Here is an 18,897-nt window from a genome sequence, read left to right on the forward strand (position 1 = left end):
GCTGAGGTGAGTGGACCAGGAAGAGACAGCCCTCCCCCAGGCATCAGAGCGGAAGGCTCCCGCTGTGGGAGTCCCAGCCATCTACTGGGGCACTGAGGAAAGTGGGATCAAAGATTCTACAACCCACCCCTGGGTGCAGACTGAGACCCAGTGAGGGTGCAAGCCAGAGCCCCAGTAACCCCCAACCCTGGGCGCCCCCAGCCCACCTCATAGGTCAGCTTGTTCTTCTCCTCGTTGGCAAAGGGCACAGCCTCGCTGACCACATTGTTGAGGTAGTCCTCCACGAACTCCATGGTGCTGGCGAACTTGTTCTTCTTGTCGTCCCGGGAAGCGTTGAGGTTGGAATCATAGCTGGGGGTGGAGGGCAGAGGCATCAGGATCCCTGACCCGCCCACCCCGGCCTCTGCCCTTGCCTGCCCCAGCCACTCTCTCTCACTCCTTGATGGTGATGGCTGTGGGGATCTCGGTCCAGAGGCGAGCGAACTTGACAGGCGTGACCAGCTCCTGGGGGTCGCGGTCCACGTGCACGTGCAGCATCAGATGACAGAAGGAGGCGCGCAGGTCGAAGGGCAGCATCTCATCAGCCATGCACAGGAAGATCAGGTCCACACCCAGCTGCTGGGAGATTTCGTCAATGGCCAGGTACTGCCGGTCCAGGCACATGCGAGCAAAGAGCTTCAGCTGGTACCTACGGGACAGGGAAGATGGTGAGGACAGCGGGGACTGGGGCTGCTAGCACTCGGGCTTGGTGAGGACTCCGTAAAGTGGCTAAGGGACATTGGCCACTGTATAGAAAGGACACAACTTAAGATGGAAGGAACCCCATCTGTGATGATGAGGATTTGCAATTCCTTCTTGGCTGAGGAGGAAAAAGACTTTCTGGCTCAGCCAGGAGAGGTGCTTACAGGAAATGAGTGGCTGAGAGATGAGGGGAAGGCTGGAGAGGGTGAGGAAGTGCGGTGGGAGGAACCAGCTGGGGAGAGATCAGGGCAGCACTGTAGGAGGCTTGGCTCTGCCCTGCAGTGGGTGAGGTCATGGCCTCTGCATCCTCCTCAGAGACCACACTTCCTCCCATGGAGGCAGCAGCCTGGTGTGAACCGAGGCTCCCCACTTAACAGCTATGTAAGCTCTGGAGAGTTCCTTTACCTCTCTGCTCTTTCATTTCCCCACTGTACACTGAGCGCAATGACGGCACCTACTTCCTGTGCTGTGAGGCATAAATGTGTGCTCAGGGAAGTGCTCAGAACAGTGCCTGGGCTGCAAACAGCCACTCAGAGGGCCACCAGCACCATGACTTAAAGTCCACATGTGTGGGCTGGGGATGTGGCTCAGTGGTAGAGCGACTGCCTAGCATGTGTGAGGCACTGGGTACAATAAAATAAAAGAAAGGTATTGATACAACTAAAAATATTTTAAAAAAATAATGAAGTACATGGGCTGGGGCTGTAGCTCGGTGGTAGAGCGCTTGCCTAGCATGCACGTGAGGCACTGGGTTTGATCCTCAGCACAAATAAAATAAAGGCATGCTGTCCATCTACAACTACAAAAAACAATTTTATAAATAATAATAATGAAGTGCATATGTTTGGAGACAGATGTGGTTTCCCTGAAGCCTGGCCGCTGTGCCAAGCCTGGCCTCGAGGCCACCCAGGGCTATTCAAGAAGACAGCGGTCCTTCTGTCACTGTCCTGGGAGGAAGGCTGTGTGCAGGGCAGGGGCGTGAGGGTAGTGAGCAGTGAGGGCACTGCTGTGGAGGCAGGAGAACCCCACCACCTCCCGCAGCCATCGCCCACGGGTGCAGGACGAGCAGAGGGCCAGAGCACCTGTAGTAACTGAGCACATTCTCATCGTGGGCATTGCCGGCCCGCGCCTCCTGCGCCAGCTGCCTCACGCTCTTCTCATGGTGCTCGTTGTTCTTGTCGGTCCACGTGAGCCACACTTCCTCCTCAGAGTACTCGATGCTCAGGTACTCGTGCGACTGGGCCATCTCCTTCACCGGCCGGAGCCTGCAGACCAACACACCATCTTGCAGAGCCAAGCGGGGCTCCTGAGCCACACGGAGCTCTCTCTCCTGAGTACCAGCTCAGGCGCCCATGCCACCTCCGTGCCCAGCACAGCCTGTGAGCTCCTCGAGGGCAGGGACCGTGGCTCGTTCGCCTCTGTGCCCGAATTCCACCTCCCACAGTGCCAGGCACAGAGCTGGGTGTGGCAGAGCCACAGAGAGCAAGGGGCCAGCTCTCGCCTGCACCCCAGCGGGGCCCAAGCTCTAAGGCCGCTGGGTGGGCTGCAAGGGCTGTGGACAGGGCAGCGCAGCCACTCACTCAGTCTGGATGAGAATGTCGCTGTTCTTGGGGTCCAGCACGCACTTACAGATGAGCTCCTGGGTGACGGGGATAGCAATGTGGTTGGACACACACAGGTCTGAGAGGTAGTCCAGGAACCTGGGGTGGTGACAGCAGGACGAGGAAGGGGGCTTAGTGGCCACAGAGAGAAAACTTTCCCCTTCCCCAGCTGGAAGCAGCAGCCTCTCTGGAGCCAGCAGACCACAGCCCATGAGCATCACCCTGGGGCAGAGGGAAGATGACATGGGGGTCTAGAGGGGCAGGGGGAGGCACAAAGGCAGTGGCAATATTCAAAATGTTTAACCATTAGCTCAGTATAGGCACTGGTGTCACCGGAGAAGGTAGGGGCCTCCTGCTGCACCAGGAGGCACTCCTCCTGTGGCTAGATTGGGCCAAATTTGGGAGAAACCCAGAGAGGGGCTGGGGAGGACGTGATTTACCAACAGTGCAGGAATGTTTCAGTATTTTAACAACCAGCACCAGCCGACTTTCCACACTGGGCGGGGAAGGGAGAGAGGGCAGCAGGAGTGGAGGGGAGGGGGTCCCACCTGGGCTCCCGGTTCTTCCGCACAAGGCTGACGAAGGTCTCCACTTCGGTCTTGGTGATGTGCTTCTCCAGCAGCTTGCGGTTGTTGTGCAGCAGGGCCGTGATGGTGTCCTCCGCCAGGATGTCATAGCCAATCTGGGACTGCATCATCCCAAACTGCTTGGCGATGTGCTCCTGGGGACAGATGAGCTAGGGGTCACGGGGAGCCACCAGAAAGGCATGGGGTAAAAACACTGCCTGGACCCAGAGATAGGGACCCAACAGGCAGGGGACCTGTACCTCAGGAGGGGGTGGTGTGTCGGAAACAGCCAGCCCAGGCAGAAGGGTGGCTTTCTACTGTACTGTTATTCAGCTCATCGTCTGTCTCCCAGCCTGAGGGAAACCTCCGGGAGGGCAGGACCAGCACACAATTTGTGGTGCCCAGTGCAAAAGGAAATAGTAAATACTCTGTTCAAAAATTAAGAATCTCAAGATGGGAGTTGTGGCTCAGTGGTAGAGCGCTTGCCTGGCATGCATGAGGCCCTGGGTTCAATCCTCAGCGATGCATATAAATAAGTGAACAAAATAAGAGAGCCACTGACAACTTAAAAATTTTTTAAAAAAAGAAGAACTTCAAGACAACATATCGCTAAAGCCAGAGCAAGGCCCTTTGATCACCTGCCAAGTCATATGCCCATGAAGCCAGGCCTGCCTAGCACACATGTGTGCACCAGGTGAACACAGAGTGAATGAGCACCCAGGTGGGGGTGGGACGCACCTGGTTCTTACGGTAGTCCTCCTGGGAGTGCCGCAGCACACGGTAGCAGAGGCGGAACATGTGCTGGTAGGGGGCATTCTTCTGGTCTGACAGCTCCTCCAGCCGCACCAAGGGGCCCTCACCCCCCTTGTCCCGGAAAGGGGCCTTCAGGATGCCAAAGATCTGGGGGACACAGAATATGAGGAGGGATTCTCCCACATGGGCTCACACCCCTAGTCACCCCAAGAACCCCAAGCCCCAACAGACAGTCCTCAAAGGCACCCTTGACGTTAACCCCAAATGATTCCAAACTGAACCACAATCCCATCCCCCCGCCATCACCTTAACTCTCCCTACTCCTGGCCAGAATCCCAGTGCCAACCTCAGCCCCCCGCCTCCTTGCCAAAAAGAAAACTAATGCAATTATAAAAAAAATTTTAAAAGTTGGGGGCTGGGTGGATGAAAACCACTTCTAGAAGAGAAATGAAGGAGACAACGCAGCTAAAGGGAATGCAAAAGGCCATAGTTGGATTCTGGGTAAAACAACAACACGCTTTTGGGAAAGACAAGACATTTGATGTGGACTAGAAATCGCTGCTAACTGTCTCAGGTGTGATGATGGTTCTGTGATGGAGAACCACGTCATCATCAGGAGATGCACGGTGCACAATTTTGGGGTAAAGAGCAATCTGTCTGGAAATGCATGGATGGAAAGGGGGCAGGATGCACAGCAGAGGCACATAAAGTCAAACTGGAAATGCAACGAGAGCCAGGAGTGGACGTACCATGCTCATTGTACTATGTACTATATACTCATTATATTGTACGTTGTACTATACTTCCTCAGTATTTAAAAATTCTCATAGTAAAAATTTAGAAAAATATTTTAAAGCACAAGTTCTGGATCCAACATCCATTAAGTTCAAATCCTGGCCCTGCTGCCAAGCTATGTGCTCAGGTCAAGTTACAGCCTGTGTGCTTCAAATTCCTCATCAGTAAAATGGGGGTAATGAAAATAGCGCCTCCTCCAGGCAGGGAGGACCAAGTAAGTCCATACAGGAGGGCACTTGGGGAAGCACCTGGCATGTGCCTGGTGCCTGGTGCAGGCCCCAAGCCTTGTGCACTCCCCAACCAAAGCCTCCACCACTGAGCCACATCTCCGGCCTGATAATCAATTTTAAAAGTGGGTGCTGAGAAACCACAGGTGGAAACAGGAAAAGGCAAACTCAGCATGAAGCAGGCATCCTGTCCCCACCACCCAGCCCCTCCCTGTCGGTCGGATGCACACAGCACCTGTTTGAGGATGTTCTGCTCTCTCATCAGCTTCTGCCGTTCCCGGTTGGGCTTGGTGACCATAATGTCCAGGACATTCTGCCCATTGTTGGGGACATCGCTAACAAAAAACACCAGGTCCTCCAGCAGCTGGATGACAAACCTGGTGAGAGACAAGAGGGATGACAAGTGCTGTGGGGAGTCTAGGCAGCTTTCCCAGGGCCCACCTGCAGGCAACCAGCCCTGCCCAAGGCCTGGAGTCACCTGCCAGCCCTGCTGCCCCAAGTACAGAGCCCTTATCAGCCTACAGCCTCTCTCCCTGGCTCTCCCCAACACCCAGGACCCACCCACCCTGGACTCCCAGCGCTCCCAGACCCTCCCCTGCGACCCACCTGCGGTCATTCTGGCTGATAAAGCCCTCGTTGAGCTTCTCCACAGCACTGGCCAGCATGGAGCTGGCGTCATTGGCAAAGTCCAGGTCTCGGATCTCAGACACGGGCACTGACACGATGGCAAAAGCCTCCTTGTCCTCCTTGGTGGGGCAAGTGCCAAGCTGCAAGGACAGGGATCAGCAGGGCAGCTGGGGACAAGCTCCAGCCCTGTCCCCATCCCCCCAGCCCCGGGTGACCCGCACCATGAGCCTGATGGGCCGCTCCTCCTCGATGTCGATGGGCACGTTGGTGCTCTGGATCCACGTGTTGGTGCAGAGGTGCCGCAGACGCACGTAGGAGTTCCTGCAGGCAGGAGGGAGGGCGGGAGTGTGTGACAATCACCTCCCACCTCACTCCACACCTCAACAGCCATGGGGCAGGTCCCACCAGTGACCCTGGGGGCGCCTGAGGCCCGGGGAGAGAGGAGCAAGCTAACAGCCTCTCCTGCCTCTGTCCACCCCCAGGCCCGCAGGCCTCACTGCACTCCCCAACCAAGCCTTCTGGTAAACCTGGGACCGGAACTCACTTGGACAAAGGAGGCTATTGCGACTATTTATCCCATTTAATGTAAGATGCATTTGATTCATATAACTACTCTTGTCTCTGATTATGAAATGTAAGGTCATGCTTCTGAGATGAAATATAATTTAAATTTCAAAATGCACCAAGCCCCAAAAGTTTCAGGTAAAGGATGTGAGACTACTTAATTGTGACTTAATTAATTAACTAATCACTTAATTAAGTGACTTAATTAATTCTCTCAGCAGCCTGGTTGACAGGTAAACCTGACAGTCCCACTTCACAGATGAGAAGACTGAGGAAGAGTGATGTGTCAGCTGCCTGAGGGCATAGAGCTAGGAAATACTAAGGCCTGAACTGGTGCTCTGGAAGTTTCTTAATGTTATGTCCTGTCATCTCAGAGGTGGCAGAATCTTGCAGGTCGGAAGCCTGACCTCCCCAGACAGTATTTGGGTTTCCAGTGCTTCTGGGCCTCGGATGAACTATGGTGCAGCCTGTGATTGATCACCCAGACTGGCTGGGGCAGGCCATGGATAAGTGACACTGGAGAGGAGGCTTGGTGATAATGGAACCAGCCCAGGGCAGCACCCACTGTGTGCAGAGCCCAGGGTTGGGCACATGGCAAGCAATGGCGGTCAGAGGTGCACCCCCAGAGAGGCACGACCTGCCGGGACCCCAGAGGCCCCAAAGACCTCAGGACATTCAGAGAGTCCTAGGGACAGGATGGCCCAGCCAGCCCCCAAGCACATGGCGCGCACCCACCGGGGCACAAAGGAGTCAGTTTTCTGCAATGTGGTGGGGTCCAGCTCAAAGAGCGAGGCGATGTCGTTGCCGTGGGGGACAGCTACCAGGCGGTACTTGATCTTCTCCCCCGCATTCCTGCGGCCTGCGCGACCCTGGGGCCCCTGGGGTGAGGACTCCGTGTCACCTGGGAACCCACCTGAGAGACCTCCCTGCAGCCTGTCACCCAGGCTCCATGGCCTCTCCTGCCCCCGTCCACCCCCAGGACAGGCTCACGCTTGCCGGGCTCGGCAGCCCCGTCTTGGTCCTCACCATTCCCGCTGCCTTGGGGTCTGAGGCATCGCCTTTGTAGCTGGGGTTCTCCTGGACACAAGTATAAGATTGGGGAGCTACGGGTCACCAGGCTATACTCCCAGGACCTCACCCAAAACAAGGTCATCCCCAGAGGGCAGACAATGCCCACTGCAGCCCCAAAGCCCATGTCACTCCTGAGGAGCCACCCTGGGATCTCTTCATGGCCCCTCTCCACAGACACATGTGAACACACACACAGACAACCAGCACACACCAGTGTCCCCTACACACAAGCATATGGACAGACAGTTACTTTTGCTCCCTGCGGTAGCCCCAGGGTCTAGAATGGTGCCTGGTTCGTGGCCGGCGCACACCGGCTCACCTGTAGTTGTACATCTCTTTGATCATATTTGATAAATAAATGCATGATGCAGCCAAGCCAGGGCCCACAGGCACAGGCATCTGTGCATGCAGAGGTGTGCACATGCACTCCCGCATGCACCCGGGGCACACACACAGCCAGAGCTCCCAGAACGCCCCTGCCTCCCCGCTCACCTCAGCAGCCAGGTAGTTGCCCGTGGCCAGATGCTTGAAGCGATACAGGCCGTTCCAGTGGCCAGCTCCTCCTCGGCAGGGGTCGTGGTGGACCACCTGGGGACATGCAGGGATGAGAGGCTGACCAGGGAGGGGAGCCCAGACCCCAGGAGGCCTGGAGGTTGCTGGGCAAGTGGGTGCCTCTTGCTCCAGAGGGACTCAGAGGAGGGGTAGGGTGAGCAGCCCAGCCTCCAGCATGCAGAGGGGAGGGGAGGGGAGGGGAGGGTCCGGGTGCAGGGCTCTGACCTCCACCTCCCAGAGGGCGTTGGAGCTGGTGGCCGAAGTGGCGGACTGGCGCAGGGTGGTGCGCAGGAACACCTGCAGCTTGCCCTTGTACTCGTCACACGTCAGGAACTTCTCCTGCTCTGCGTGGAACAGCCGCACCACGTCTCCCTGCAGGCGGGGCGGTGTGGCTTTAGGATAGACACAGCCCCTGCCTTCTCAGTGACTCAGGGCCCTTCTTCCTGCTTCCAGGGCCAGCGCCAGACCGCCGGAGCCCAGCACCACACAGCCAGCACTGTCCACAGCCCCCCAAAACCCCCAAGCCATGTTTAAACTCACCCCTGACCACATCCCTCCCTATCTGTCCCCCTAGACGCTCTGTCTGGCCTCTAACAGCCATCTCCAGTCACCTCTCCAAGAAGGCAGGCGGAATCCCACCCCCTGGTGACCCCAGGCCATGGCTGCCCTCTCCTAGGGCCTTTGCTGCCCTCTCCTAGGGCAGCAAAGGCCCTAGGAGAGGGCAGCCATGTTATCAGAGGGGCTCTGGGGAGAGGGGTGCAGGGGACGGGCTCCGACTGAACTGTGGACTGTGTGCAGACTCAAGGGAGGGAGAGAGGGAAGGAGGGAGGCGGCATCTGGGCAGTTCATGCCCATTGTTTCCTCCTCCCCTGAGCTGCTAGAAGGCAGGGGGTGTGGCCTGTTCATCTCAATAGCTTTGGAAAGAGACCAAAGCTTAGACCCTGGCTCTGTTTTTATAAAAGCTGTGTGACCTCCTTAAACCTCTGTTTTGTTTTTTGTTTGTATGTTTGTTTGTTTTTCCTAAGTACTGAGGACTGAACCCAGGGTGCTCTATCTCTGAGCTACATCCCCAACACTTTTTATTTTTTATTTTGAGACGGGGTCTCACTAAGTTGCCCAGGCTGGCCTCAAACTTGCGATCCTCCTACCTCAGCCTCCCTGAGTTGCTGGGATTTCACACGTGTACCAACTGCACCCAGCAGCTTAACCTCTCTGAACCTCACCTGCCTCTTGTGTAAAATGGGATTATTCTGCCCTCCTTGCAGAAATTGTGAGGATTAGATGTTTAATGAAATAGCACTGTCCCTTACCATGCAGTCCCTGTGCAAACACTGTTGAGGACTTCCTAGCCTGAGTCTATACAACTACTGGGTAGTAGGACATCATTCTCCCCATTTTATGGGTAGGGAAATTCGGTTCAGAGAAGATAAATGCCCTGCCAAGGGCCCCCCAGCTAGTGGCAAATGAGACATGATTTTCCCTCCTGGGTTCCCGGGCTCACACCTCCATCCTCCTGCACACTTCCTCTTCCCATGAGCCTGCCACCCAAGGTTCTGGATGATGGCCACCATGGCATTAGCAGCCTCCCCTCCACTGAAGGTGGCACTAAACACAAAATACTCAGTGAAACCCTGTGAGTGGCCACGGGAGGGAAGGGGTGAGTAATGGTGACAGTCACTGGGGCAGAATCTAGTGACACCCTTGCCCAGGCAGTGCAGGGTGAGTGCAGGGGCGGGAAAGTCTCTGAGTTGCCTGGAATCTAGTCACAGGGTCCTGACGACCCCCCCCCCACACACTGGAAGCGGCTCAGGAGGAGGTGAGGCTGAGCGCTGCTCCACCTCCTGAGGCTGTGGTCAGGGCTGGCGCTGGCGGGTGTCAGCAGAGGGGCTCTGGGGAGAGGGGTGCAGGGGACGGGTTCTGACTGAAGGGCAGACTGTGCAGACTCAAAGGAGGGAGGGAGGGAGGCGGCATCTGGGCAGAGCACAGGTGGACAGGGACAGCCTGGGAGGGTGAGGAGGGCAGGCAAGTGGCTGCAGTGCCAGGAAGTCCAAAAGAGCATCCTGGCCGAGGAGGGCGAGGGGAGCCACCATGGGCATGCTCTCAAGACTGTCGCTTGTCCCTTTAATAGGTGTTAGCCAGGAGTACCTGCCTGATTCCCTAGCTGGGCCCCCACACTCTGCTGTTCCCCAAATCAGCTCCTCCCATCTGCCGCCCACAGGTTGGCTGCACCCCTGCAACTACTGAGACCCTCTGCACTCCCCTCCCTCCCCCACATCTCATTTTCAGGGTTTCTCCGCCCTCAGAGCTGGCCCCACCTGGTCTTTGTATGCTGAATGTCCCAGGTCGCCCTGACCCTGCAGGCCCATCCCCCTGGGGCCTGGCAAGCCCCTCCTCTCCTAGAGCCCAACCAGCCTGTCTGGGACCAGGGGACCAGCAGCCCCTCCTCCTTGCCAAAGAGGGACACAGGTGGGAACCAGAATGAATAGTGGAGCAAGGGAAGAGGAGGGGACAAAGTATCTGGGCTGCCCCAAGGTGGAGGAGAAGGACTGCAGTCCACTGACTCAGCTTTAACAGAAGACTGAGGTCAGCCAGGGAGGAGAGGAGGTGAGGAGAGCTGTGGCCAGAGACCAGGGAAGGGCTTCAGCTGGGACACTGGGTGGGTGCAGGGAGGCTGGAGGGGTGCAAAGTCAGGGTGGTCAGGGGCCTGGGGCCTGCGGGTGCAGAAAGAAGGAAGAAGGGGATGGACAGGGAGGGGCCAGGCAGCAGGATGTGGGGGTCTGCATCCTTACCCCCTTCAACACCTCCTCCAGGTGGTCCCGGAACTGCATGAACAGGTTGATCTTCCAGCTGGTGTTGCAGTTCACGGAGTTGACCTGGGGAGCACAGAGGCACATGACAGCGGGCCAGACCCAGCAGTGGCCAATGCTGAGGACCCAGCCAGGCTGCAGGGAGGAACAAGCCAGCCCCCTCTACAGCACAAGGTCAGGGTGGCTTCTCCAGCCAGAGTCCCCCAGGGCCCAGCCTGTGGGGTGGAGGACAGAGCCAAGACTGGGAGACAGGTGGGGGCACAGTGAGACCCCTCCAGCGGCCAGCCAGGAGGCAGAGTGGAGGTGGGAGGGGTGGAGAGCCAGGGTTGTGGGGTCCCTCTGCTGCCCTGCCCCACTCACCTCCTTGCAGCCTGCATTGTCACTGAGCTCATAATTGCTGGCATGCAGAGGTTGCCCGGCGTTGACAGGATTCAGGATCACCTTGTCCCCCACGACCACCTTGGGGGACAGGCAGAGGGTGAGGGTGGAAAGGGCAGGGGCATCTCTCAATGCCAGGCCCCCAGACCTCCCTCGGGACCTCAGTCTGTCCGTCTAAGAAATGGGCACAGCCTCCTCAGCCCCTCTGGTGTGGCCCAGGATCCTGCTGTCCCAGCCCTGTGCTCACGTTGTCCCCATTGCTCCGCAGCTTCCAGAAGGGCTGGATGAAGAGCCAGGAGCCCTCGTTGCCCGTGGCGTCCAGGGTCACGCGCATCGCGTTCTTCTCCAGCAGGGCGGGCAGCCGCTTGTTCACGGTCAGGTACTTGTTGCTCTTCATGTGCAGGAGCTGGGGGCAGGTGAGGCAGCAGTGAGGCCACCGGGCCCCAGGAGGCCAGCCCCTCAGAAAGGAGGGCGCTGGGGGGGCCACTGGACCCTGGGTCACAGCCTCAATGCATGTAGAGTCAGACACTGTCACTAACACAGACCGAGGCCACAAACGTGCGCATCCCGCAGGGCAGCCAGGTGAGCACAGAAAAGCGGCTGTTCTGGAAAGCTGACAGGCAATGGCACTTGCAGTCTTACGGCAGCCCCAGGCAGACGGGGAAACAGAGGCACCAGGAAGATAAGCCACTTGCCTGAGGTCACACCATTAAGGTGGCAGAGCCAAGATTTGAGAGCAGACAAGGGAGCCCCAGATGTGCTCCCTGGGCACAGAGCTCAGGCCACACACAGCCTCAGGTGCAGTCCCGGAGCCACCCACTAGGGCACACACACACCCAGAGGACACTGTCTGCTGGCACCAGTCCCCAGCCCCAGCCCTGCCTCTTGAGCTCGGAGGGAGGGAGGGAGGGAGGGAGGGAGGCCCCCCCGCAGCCGCACCTGGATCACGCTGCCGTACTTCACCACGTCCCCGTGCACCTTCTTGTTCTCAGTGTCGTTTTGCTTCTGCTCCATCTGGGCCGCGTGCTGGACAGACACACAGGGAGGTGAAGGGGGCACGTTCACCCAGGACCCCTTGAGACTCCTCCCCTAACTCGTGATTGATGAGGACTTGGGGCTCAGAGGGCAGAGGGGCAGCCCAAGGCCCCAGAGCACACCCAGCTCAGGAGCCACAGCCCTCACCTGCGCCACCCCTGAAGGGGCCACGCCAGCAGGCCCTTGATCCCCTCATGTCCCCTGACACCCCCAGCAACTTAAACTCTACCTCACCACCACCCCCATCTCACCAGACTTGACCCTGGCAGGGGCATGTTTGGTGCTATTTCCTGCCCCCTCACCTCCCGCTTTCACTCCGCCAAGGCCCTGGAGGCTGAGTGGCTTCGAGGACACTGCCTCCAGGGAGTGTCCCCAACTGGCCACATGCAACTCCAATGTGTTCAGCTCTGGTGGCCAGAGGGATTTGTCTGACCTCCCATTAGTGATGCCTTTTTTTTTCTTTTTCTTTTTTTTTCTTTTTTGTGGTGCCGGGATTGAACCCAGTCCTGTGCATGGGAGTGAGCTCTCTACCAGCTGAGTCGTGTCAGCCCTAGGGATGCCTTTTTAAGCACTTCTGTCCCATTAAAGGGAAAGCTGCCTGAGGATAGGTGCTCGTCTCCATCAGACTGGCACTCTCTGAGAGCAGAGTCCCTCTGTCCCCTCCTCCCACTCAGTGGGAGCCACGCCACACACCCTGTGACATTGCACATAGCCGCAGTGTGTCTGCGAGCACGTGTGACTGAGTATGTGGCTGTGCAGGTGTGAATGCCCTGCCCTGGCCAGACCCCAGGCCAGCCCCAGCGTCTGTGACAATCCTGCTCCCAGAAGAGAGATGGGTCACTTGGACCAGAGCTCAGGCAGCCCCTCTGTGGCCCTCTTGCCAGCCCAGGTCACAGAAGGGCTGCTTGAGGAGCCAGGAGCAGGGGCCTCAGGAGAAGGGGACAGAGGAAAACAAAGTCTACATGACGCCAGGCCAAGGGAGGGTCTCAGAAGAGCCACAAAGCTCCAATCACAGCCATCAGCACTTGGGGGACTGGGGACTGAGCATTGTCCCAAGAAGCCTGCCCAGGGTGTGAACTGAGCCCATCAGGACCCAGCACGGTGACACTGTCCATGCGTCCAAGAAACCCAAGGTGAGTCAGAGACCTGGAGACACTCTTGGATCTACTGAAAATTCATAGATGGCTGAGGACAGACAGGTCCCATCTAAGGGCCAAGATCCAGCTCTATAAAACATAGTGGGAGGTTAAGACCAGACACAGGATTCTCTGGAGCTACATCTCCAGGAGCCACTGGTAAGTCCACGTACAGCTGTACACGTTGCTCACTGCACTGTGGTGTCCGCACCCACTATCTGAGCCATGTGCCCTGGCACAGGACTACGCCAGCCCGGAGGAAAGGGCACCTTCTAATTGGTACAAAGGAGCTATACACACTACTGGTCACCAGAAGGGCACTCTGCTCCCCAGCCTTCCCTCATTCACACCAGTCTCTTTCACTGGGGTTTTAAAAGCCACTCTGCATCCCAGGGCCCCCACTGGCTCTGACAATCAAAGGTCCTACGTGCGCACCCATACTCCTGGTGCCCACAGGGGCGCACATACCTGCAGCTTCTGCAGCAACACCACGTCGGCGATCTTCTCCTTGTCCTGCTTGGTCTGCTTGGCCTTCCAGTACTGCTTTTGGGCCGAGTAGCGGTTCATGGGGCACACCTTGAAGAGGCAGTCTGCGGGGATGGGGGTCACAGGGTTCATCTGGGGCTCCAAGCCTCCTTGAAGAACCCCCAGCCTGCAGCCCTGTTCTCCCAGCCCTTCCCACCCTCCTGCCCCCTGGGACTAGAGAAGTGGTTGGGAGAATCCCATAGAATATGGAGTATCCTGGATTCTGCTGAATATAACAGTTGCCCAGCCCCTGGAGGGGACTCTCTGAAGGACAGGTCACACTCCAGAGCTCCCGGGGGGATGGGGTCAGACTGGGCTTGTCCTCCCCTGAAACCAGATCCCGGCCTGAGCCTACATGAGAGAGTAAGATGCATCCCACTCTGGTCTCTAGACCCTGCAGCAACTCAGCTTCTTAGGCTCTTGACCACAGCAGGGCAAATCAAAATTCCATAAACTCATCCATTCTGACAACTTTTATTGTGGCCAAGAGACGAAATGCATATCATTCTCATAATCCCAACCTCCAGAAAGAATGTCAGATTTTCCTGCTCATCAATAGGAACCACAGTTGGACAATCCTCAAGTGTGGTGGAAGAGAGGAAGGACTCTAGGTGCTGGTGACGAGCTGGCCCAGGCCATACGCAGACCTGACGCAGCCCGGCTCGGCTGTGAGCAGGTCCCTGGTAATTGTGCAGAGGGTTTTTGGTTGTCCTAACAATGGTCACAGCTGGCACCTAATGGGCAGGGCGAGGATGCTGGACACCTGCGCCACGAGGTTGTCCTGCCTATGAATGTCCTGCCCCAGACACCTGCAGGGGGGTACCAGTGGGCGGGGCTCTGGGCCTGGAGTGATACACAGAAACAAACACTGAATTTTCCAGGAAGGTGGCTTGGCTATAAACGAGGGGAGACTGTCCTTTGCATTGTTTGAATGTCGTTTTTTGCTGTTTAGAACATTTTTACACATGTGCATTTGTGGGTGCCACCCACATTCATGACTCAGGCAGGGGTGTGACTGCTTCGCTGGGGCTTCTAGTTGTGCCCAACATTTACTTCTTTGGTTTTTTTTCCCGGGGCACACACGCAGCCAATGATGGGGATTGAACCCAGGGCTCTCACCCATGCCAGGCAAGCCACTGTGCAGCAGCCCCAGCCCTTCAACGTTTATTTTTTAAATAAATGTTATCCTGCCAGGCACCATGACAGGAAGATGGCAAGTTCAAGGTCAGCCTGGGCAAGGTCAGCCTGGGCAACTTAGCCAGACCCTCAGCAACTTAGTGCGACCTTGGGAATGTGGTAAAGTGCCCCTGGGTTCAATCCCCAGTACCTGGGATGGGGGAATGTTATATTATTATAAATTGCTTTTTCTTTATTTTATTTTTCTCCTCTTTCACATCTAGGGCATTATTCTGGCCTCATTTCTCCTCTGGCTCTAAGCGCACTGGCCCTGGACTGATATCATTTCATATTACATAAGCATGGACATCTTTTATCATTTATGAATTCCACTCCATAATTTTAAAGGGAGCTCTGGTTCTGACAGGCTGATCTGTGTTCTTTGATGCCCTCATCAGACTCAGGGGCAGCCAGACAGGTCCTTACTGAACTGCTGAGCCTGGGGCTCAGTAAATGTCTGCCAGATTAATAGATAAATCTAGAAACGAAGCCCTCGTGGATGAGGCAAGCCTGAAGTAAGCTTTTTTTTTTGTACCAGGAATTGAACCAAGGGGCACTTAACCACTGAGCCACATCCCCAGCCCTTTTTTACATTTTATTTAGAGACAGGGTCTTGCTTAGTTGCTTAAGGCCTCACTAAGTAGCTGAGGCTAGGTTTGAACTCGAGATCTTCCTGCCTCACCTCCCAAGGTGCTGGGATTACAGATGTGTACACTGGACCTGGCTTGAAGTTAGCTTTTAAGAGAGAAAGATGGGCTGGGCACAGTGGTACATGCCTGTAATCCCAGAAGCTGAGGAGGCTGAGACAGGAGGATTGTCAAAGCCAGACTCAGCAAGTTAGCAAGGTTCTAAACAACTCAGTGAGACCCTGTCTCTAAATAAAATATACAAAAGGGCTGGGCACGTGGCTCAGCAGTCAAGCGCCACTGGGTTCAATCCCCGGTACTAAAAAAAAAAAAAAAAAGAGGGAGAGAGGGGGGGGGCAGGAAGAGGGATGGATTCTACAACTGGAATAAGAGCCAAAGGTAGGGAAGAACATGGCGTGTCTAGGAACAGGACAGGGCCCTCCTGGCAGGAGCAGGGAGCACATATGGGAACAGGGGTCAGGCAGGGGAAGTGGCAGAAACTGTGAAACTCCTGCTGGTCATCCATCAGATTGATGACCTAGGCTAAGGCGGTGGGAGAGGTTCAGGCCCTGAGTCTGGGTGAACCTGGAGCCAGGGGAAGGCAGAGCCAGGAGCCCAAGGCCTTGACCATCAATCATCCCTCCTTGGTCTGCACACACGCATCCCCCCATCACCTCTGATCCAGAGAGGAGAGAAGGGGCAGAGACAGGTGAGGCTCCAGAGCAGGGGTCTCAAGCTCTTTGACTTTGTCCCACCTAAGAAACACACTTGAGATCACCTTGCCACAGAACAGCGTGCGATTCCCTGTCCTGGTTGCATGGGGTCCAAGTCTGAAAGGGCTAAGATCCATGGTCACGATCTGTCTGGACCAACCCAACCAGATCACTAAAACCACTGGATTTTTAAAATATATGTTATCTTAAGAATTCCTGGATTGACAAGTTAGTGGGGAACTCTCCAGACAGAAGTGACAATCAAAAGGGAACCAAAACCAGGAGCAGTGGCACACACCCGAATCCAGCCACTCCAGAGCTGAGGCAGGAGAATCCCAAGTCCAAGGTCAGCCTGGACAACTTAGCAAGACCCTGTCTCAAAATAAAAGTAAAAAGGGCCGGGGATGTAGCTTAGTGGGAGGGCGCCCCTGGGTTCAATCCTCAGTATGGAGGGCAGTGGGTTGAAGTAGGAAACCAGACAGAGAAAACACCCTGAGGATACCTGCAGATTCCAGAAAACATACTTTTTTTTTGGTACCAGGGATTGAACTCAGGGGCACTCGACCACTGAGCCACATCCCCAGCCCTATTTTGTGTTTTATTTAGAGACAGGGTGTCACTGAGTTACTTAGTGCCTCACCCTTGCTGATCACGGATCCTCCTGCCTCAACCTCCCAGGACCCTGCCAGAAAACATACATTTTGACAGCTTTCATCAGGGAGAAGGACCAGGTTCTAACAGGAGACCGAGACCCTAGGGGGCTGTGCTCACAAGCAAGGCTGAGCCCAGAGTCCAACAGCCTCTACCAGCCCAGGTGGAATCTCCTGGATGGCTCAAGAAACCCTACACTGGAGCTGGGTTTCAGGTGGGCTTAGATCCGTGATGCCTCCAGGTGTGTGGCAGTGGGCGGCCTGACAGACCTCTCTGGAGGACAGCTCCCTTGTCCTGGTCCGCCACCACCCACAGCCGACTTCAAATGCAATAACAACAATCAGACAACCAGAGCCCCTGGAAGCCAACTCCATCAGGGAGACAATCCGCAAAGTAGACCCAGAAACAGACGTGCAGAGACTTCAGACAAGACGTCCTGTGGAGCAGAGAGGCCTTCTCCACTCCATCAATAAATGAAGAGCTTGAAGATCCCTGCAGAGCACAGGGCACTGTAAAAGTAACACCACAGACTAAAAAAGAACCAAATGGAGTTTCTAGAAATAAAAAAGCTCCAATAACCAAGATTGAAAACTCACTGAACATATTTAAGGAGAATAGCCAGAGACGAAGAGAACAATTAATGAAGCAACGGCAACGCCGAGTATGATCTGCACATTCTAAATCCATCCTACCCGATACTTTAAAGGCCAGTTGAGCCCTGTTAAAGGGACTTTATAAGCCACTGAAGGGTCGGAGCCTGTGTTTGCACGCAGAGACTTGCCCCACAGCATGCCAGGGAGAGGGCTGAAGCCAGAAGGGACCCCTCCTGCTCCCCACCTCTCTGCACTCGCATGGAAATTCACTGCCTGAAAGCTGTCAGCTCCATCTTGGCCTCTGCACAGGTCCTCGCTCAGAGCCCTGCCCACCCACGGTACATGTCAGAAGATGCTCATGGAATAAATAAGCAAACGAATATCTCCACTCTTCTACTGGGCTGTGTGCTTTGCCCACAGGCAGCTCTGTCAGAACCCCAGAAGCTTCTTTCTCATCAAACTGCAGGGCTGAAGGGCAGACAGAGGAAAGGGGGAAGGGAAGCCAGGAGATTGGGCAGGCAGGAGCCGCAGCATCAGGCCAAGAGAAACGGCTGAGGACTGCGTGTGCCTGTGAGTGAGAAGCACAGCTTGTGAGGCTGCGGCAGGATCCACAATCACCCGAAACTAAACAAGATGCGTTCAACCAAAAGCCCATGCCTACCACACAGAACCATCCCTGGCCTGGGGTATGGCAAACAACGCAAACTCCCTAGTGTGGGGGACTGGCTAGGGGTAGCTGAGGGGTGACTAGGCATGTGCTTCTCTCTCTACCTGTGCTGGGATTGAAGCCAGGGCCTTGGGTATGCCATAGGCACTCGACCACAGAGCTATATACATTCCCAGCCTATGGGAACGGGCCATTTTAAAGAGGGGTAAATGGGATACTTGGATTTATAAAGGTGACAAGGACGAATCAGGATACTTTGGGGAGGATGCAGGAGTGGGGATGGAGAAGTGGGCCACACAAGCTAAATCTTCATCTATCTTAGAAGGACACAAACAGGCCAGGCATGCTGGTGCACACCTGTAATCCCAGCCACTCGGAAGGCTGAGGCAGGAGGATCGAGAGTTCAAAGCCAGCCTCAGTGTCTTAGCAAGGCCCTAAGCAACTTAGTGAGATCCTGACTCAAAAAAAAAAATATTGGGGCCTACTGAGGATGTGACTCAGTGGTTAAGCACTCCTGGGTTCAATTCCTGCTACCAAAAAAAAAAAAAAAAAGACATGAATGAATGGATGCTATTTAAAATTGATAAATCAGGAAATAGTGGAATGAGTATAACATTTGAAGATGTGGGGTTAGCTAGCAGAACAATGAAAAGAGTTCAGAGGGGTTGTTCTGTTGCAAAGCTGTCAGGGTATAAGATGGCACAAGCTCTTTGGGCGGAGGTGGGGGCAGCTAGTGGTAGTACTGATGGGAATCTTGAATCTCCACTCCCACCCTTTAGCCATAGTATGACAGACAAAGGGAAAGCAGTGAAGAACCGGACAGTGATACAGAACAGGGCCTTTGTGCGAGAAAGAGAAGAAATGTGAAATACGGAAGCGGGGCACAGTGGCACGAAGCTGTAATCCCAACAACTTGGGAGGCTGAGGCAAGAAGACTGCAAGTTCAAGACCAGCCTCCGCAATTTATCAAGGCCCTAAACAGCTTAGTGAAGCCCTGTTTCAAAATTTAAAAAGAAATAAAAAGGGTTGGGGATATAGCTCAGTGGAAGCACCTCTGGTTTCAATCCCCAGTACCAAAAAGGGAAAATAAACA

At 55.5% G+C, this 18,897-nt stretch overlaps 1 protein-coding gene across 3 annotated transcripts in view; it reads right to left on the reverse strand.

Moving 5' to 3' along the window:
• Positions 1–18,897, reverse strand: part of Itpr3 (inositol 1,4,5-trisphosphate receptor type 3) — a 63,047-nt gene that overhangs the window by 23,208 nt on the left and 20,942 nt on the right. For all 3 annotated transcript variants that reach the window (XM_077109671.1, XM_077109670.1, XM_077109672.1), the window contains 18 exons: positions 13,322–13,443; positions 11,622–11,708; positions 10,930–11,088; positions 10,665–10,763; positions 10,287–10,370; positions 7,723–7,869; positions 7,438–7,533; positions 6,901–6,951; positions 6,610–6,752; positions 5,532–5,631; positions 5,290–5,450; positions 4,919–5,060; positions 3,647–3,808; positions 2,891–3,063; positions 2,322–2,441; positions 1,824–2,006; positions 437–688; positions 207–351 (listed from right to left, as the gene is read on the reverse strand). In XM_077109671.1, coding sequence (XP_076965786.1) covers positions 207–351; positions 437–688; positions 1,824–2,006; positions 2,322–2,441; positions 2,891–3,063; positions 3,647–3,808; positions 4,919–5,060; positions 5,290–5,450; positions 5,532–5,631; positions 6,610–6,752; positions 6,901–6,951; positions 7,438–7,533; positions 7,723–7,869; positions 10,287–10,370; positions 10,665–10,763; positions 10,930–11,088; positions 11,622–11,708; positions 13,322–13,443 — 2,426 coding nt within the window. The remainder of the gene's footprint in view (positions 1–206; positions 352–436; positions 689–1,823; positions 2,007–2,321; positions 2,442–2,890; positions 3,064–3,646; positions 3,809–4,918; positions 5,061–5,289; positions 5,451–5,531; positions 5,632–6,609; positions 6,753–6,900; positions 6,952–7,437; positions 7,534–7,722; positions 7,870–10,286; positions 10,371–10,664; positions 10,764–10,929; positions 11,089–11,621; positions 11,709–13,321; positions 13,444–18,897) is intronic.

Source organism: Callospermophilus lateralis, chromosome 6 (assembly GCF_048772815.1).
Source record: "Callospermophilus lateralis isolate mCalLat2 chromosome 6, mCalLat2.hap1, whole genome shotgun sequence".
In the NCBI taxonomy this organism is placed as follows: domain Eukaryota; kingdom Metazoa; phylum Chordata; class Mammalia; order Rodentia; family Sciuridae; genus Callospermophilus; species Callospermophilus lateralis.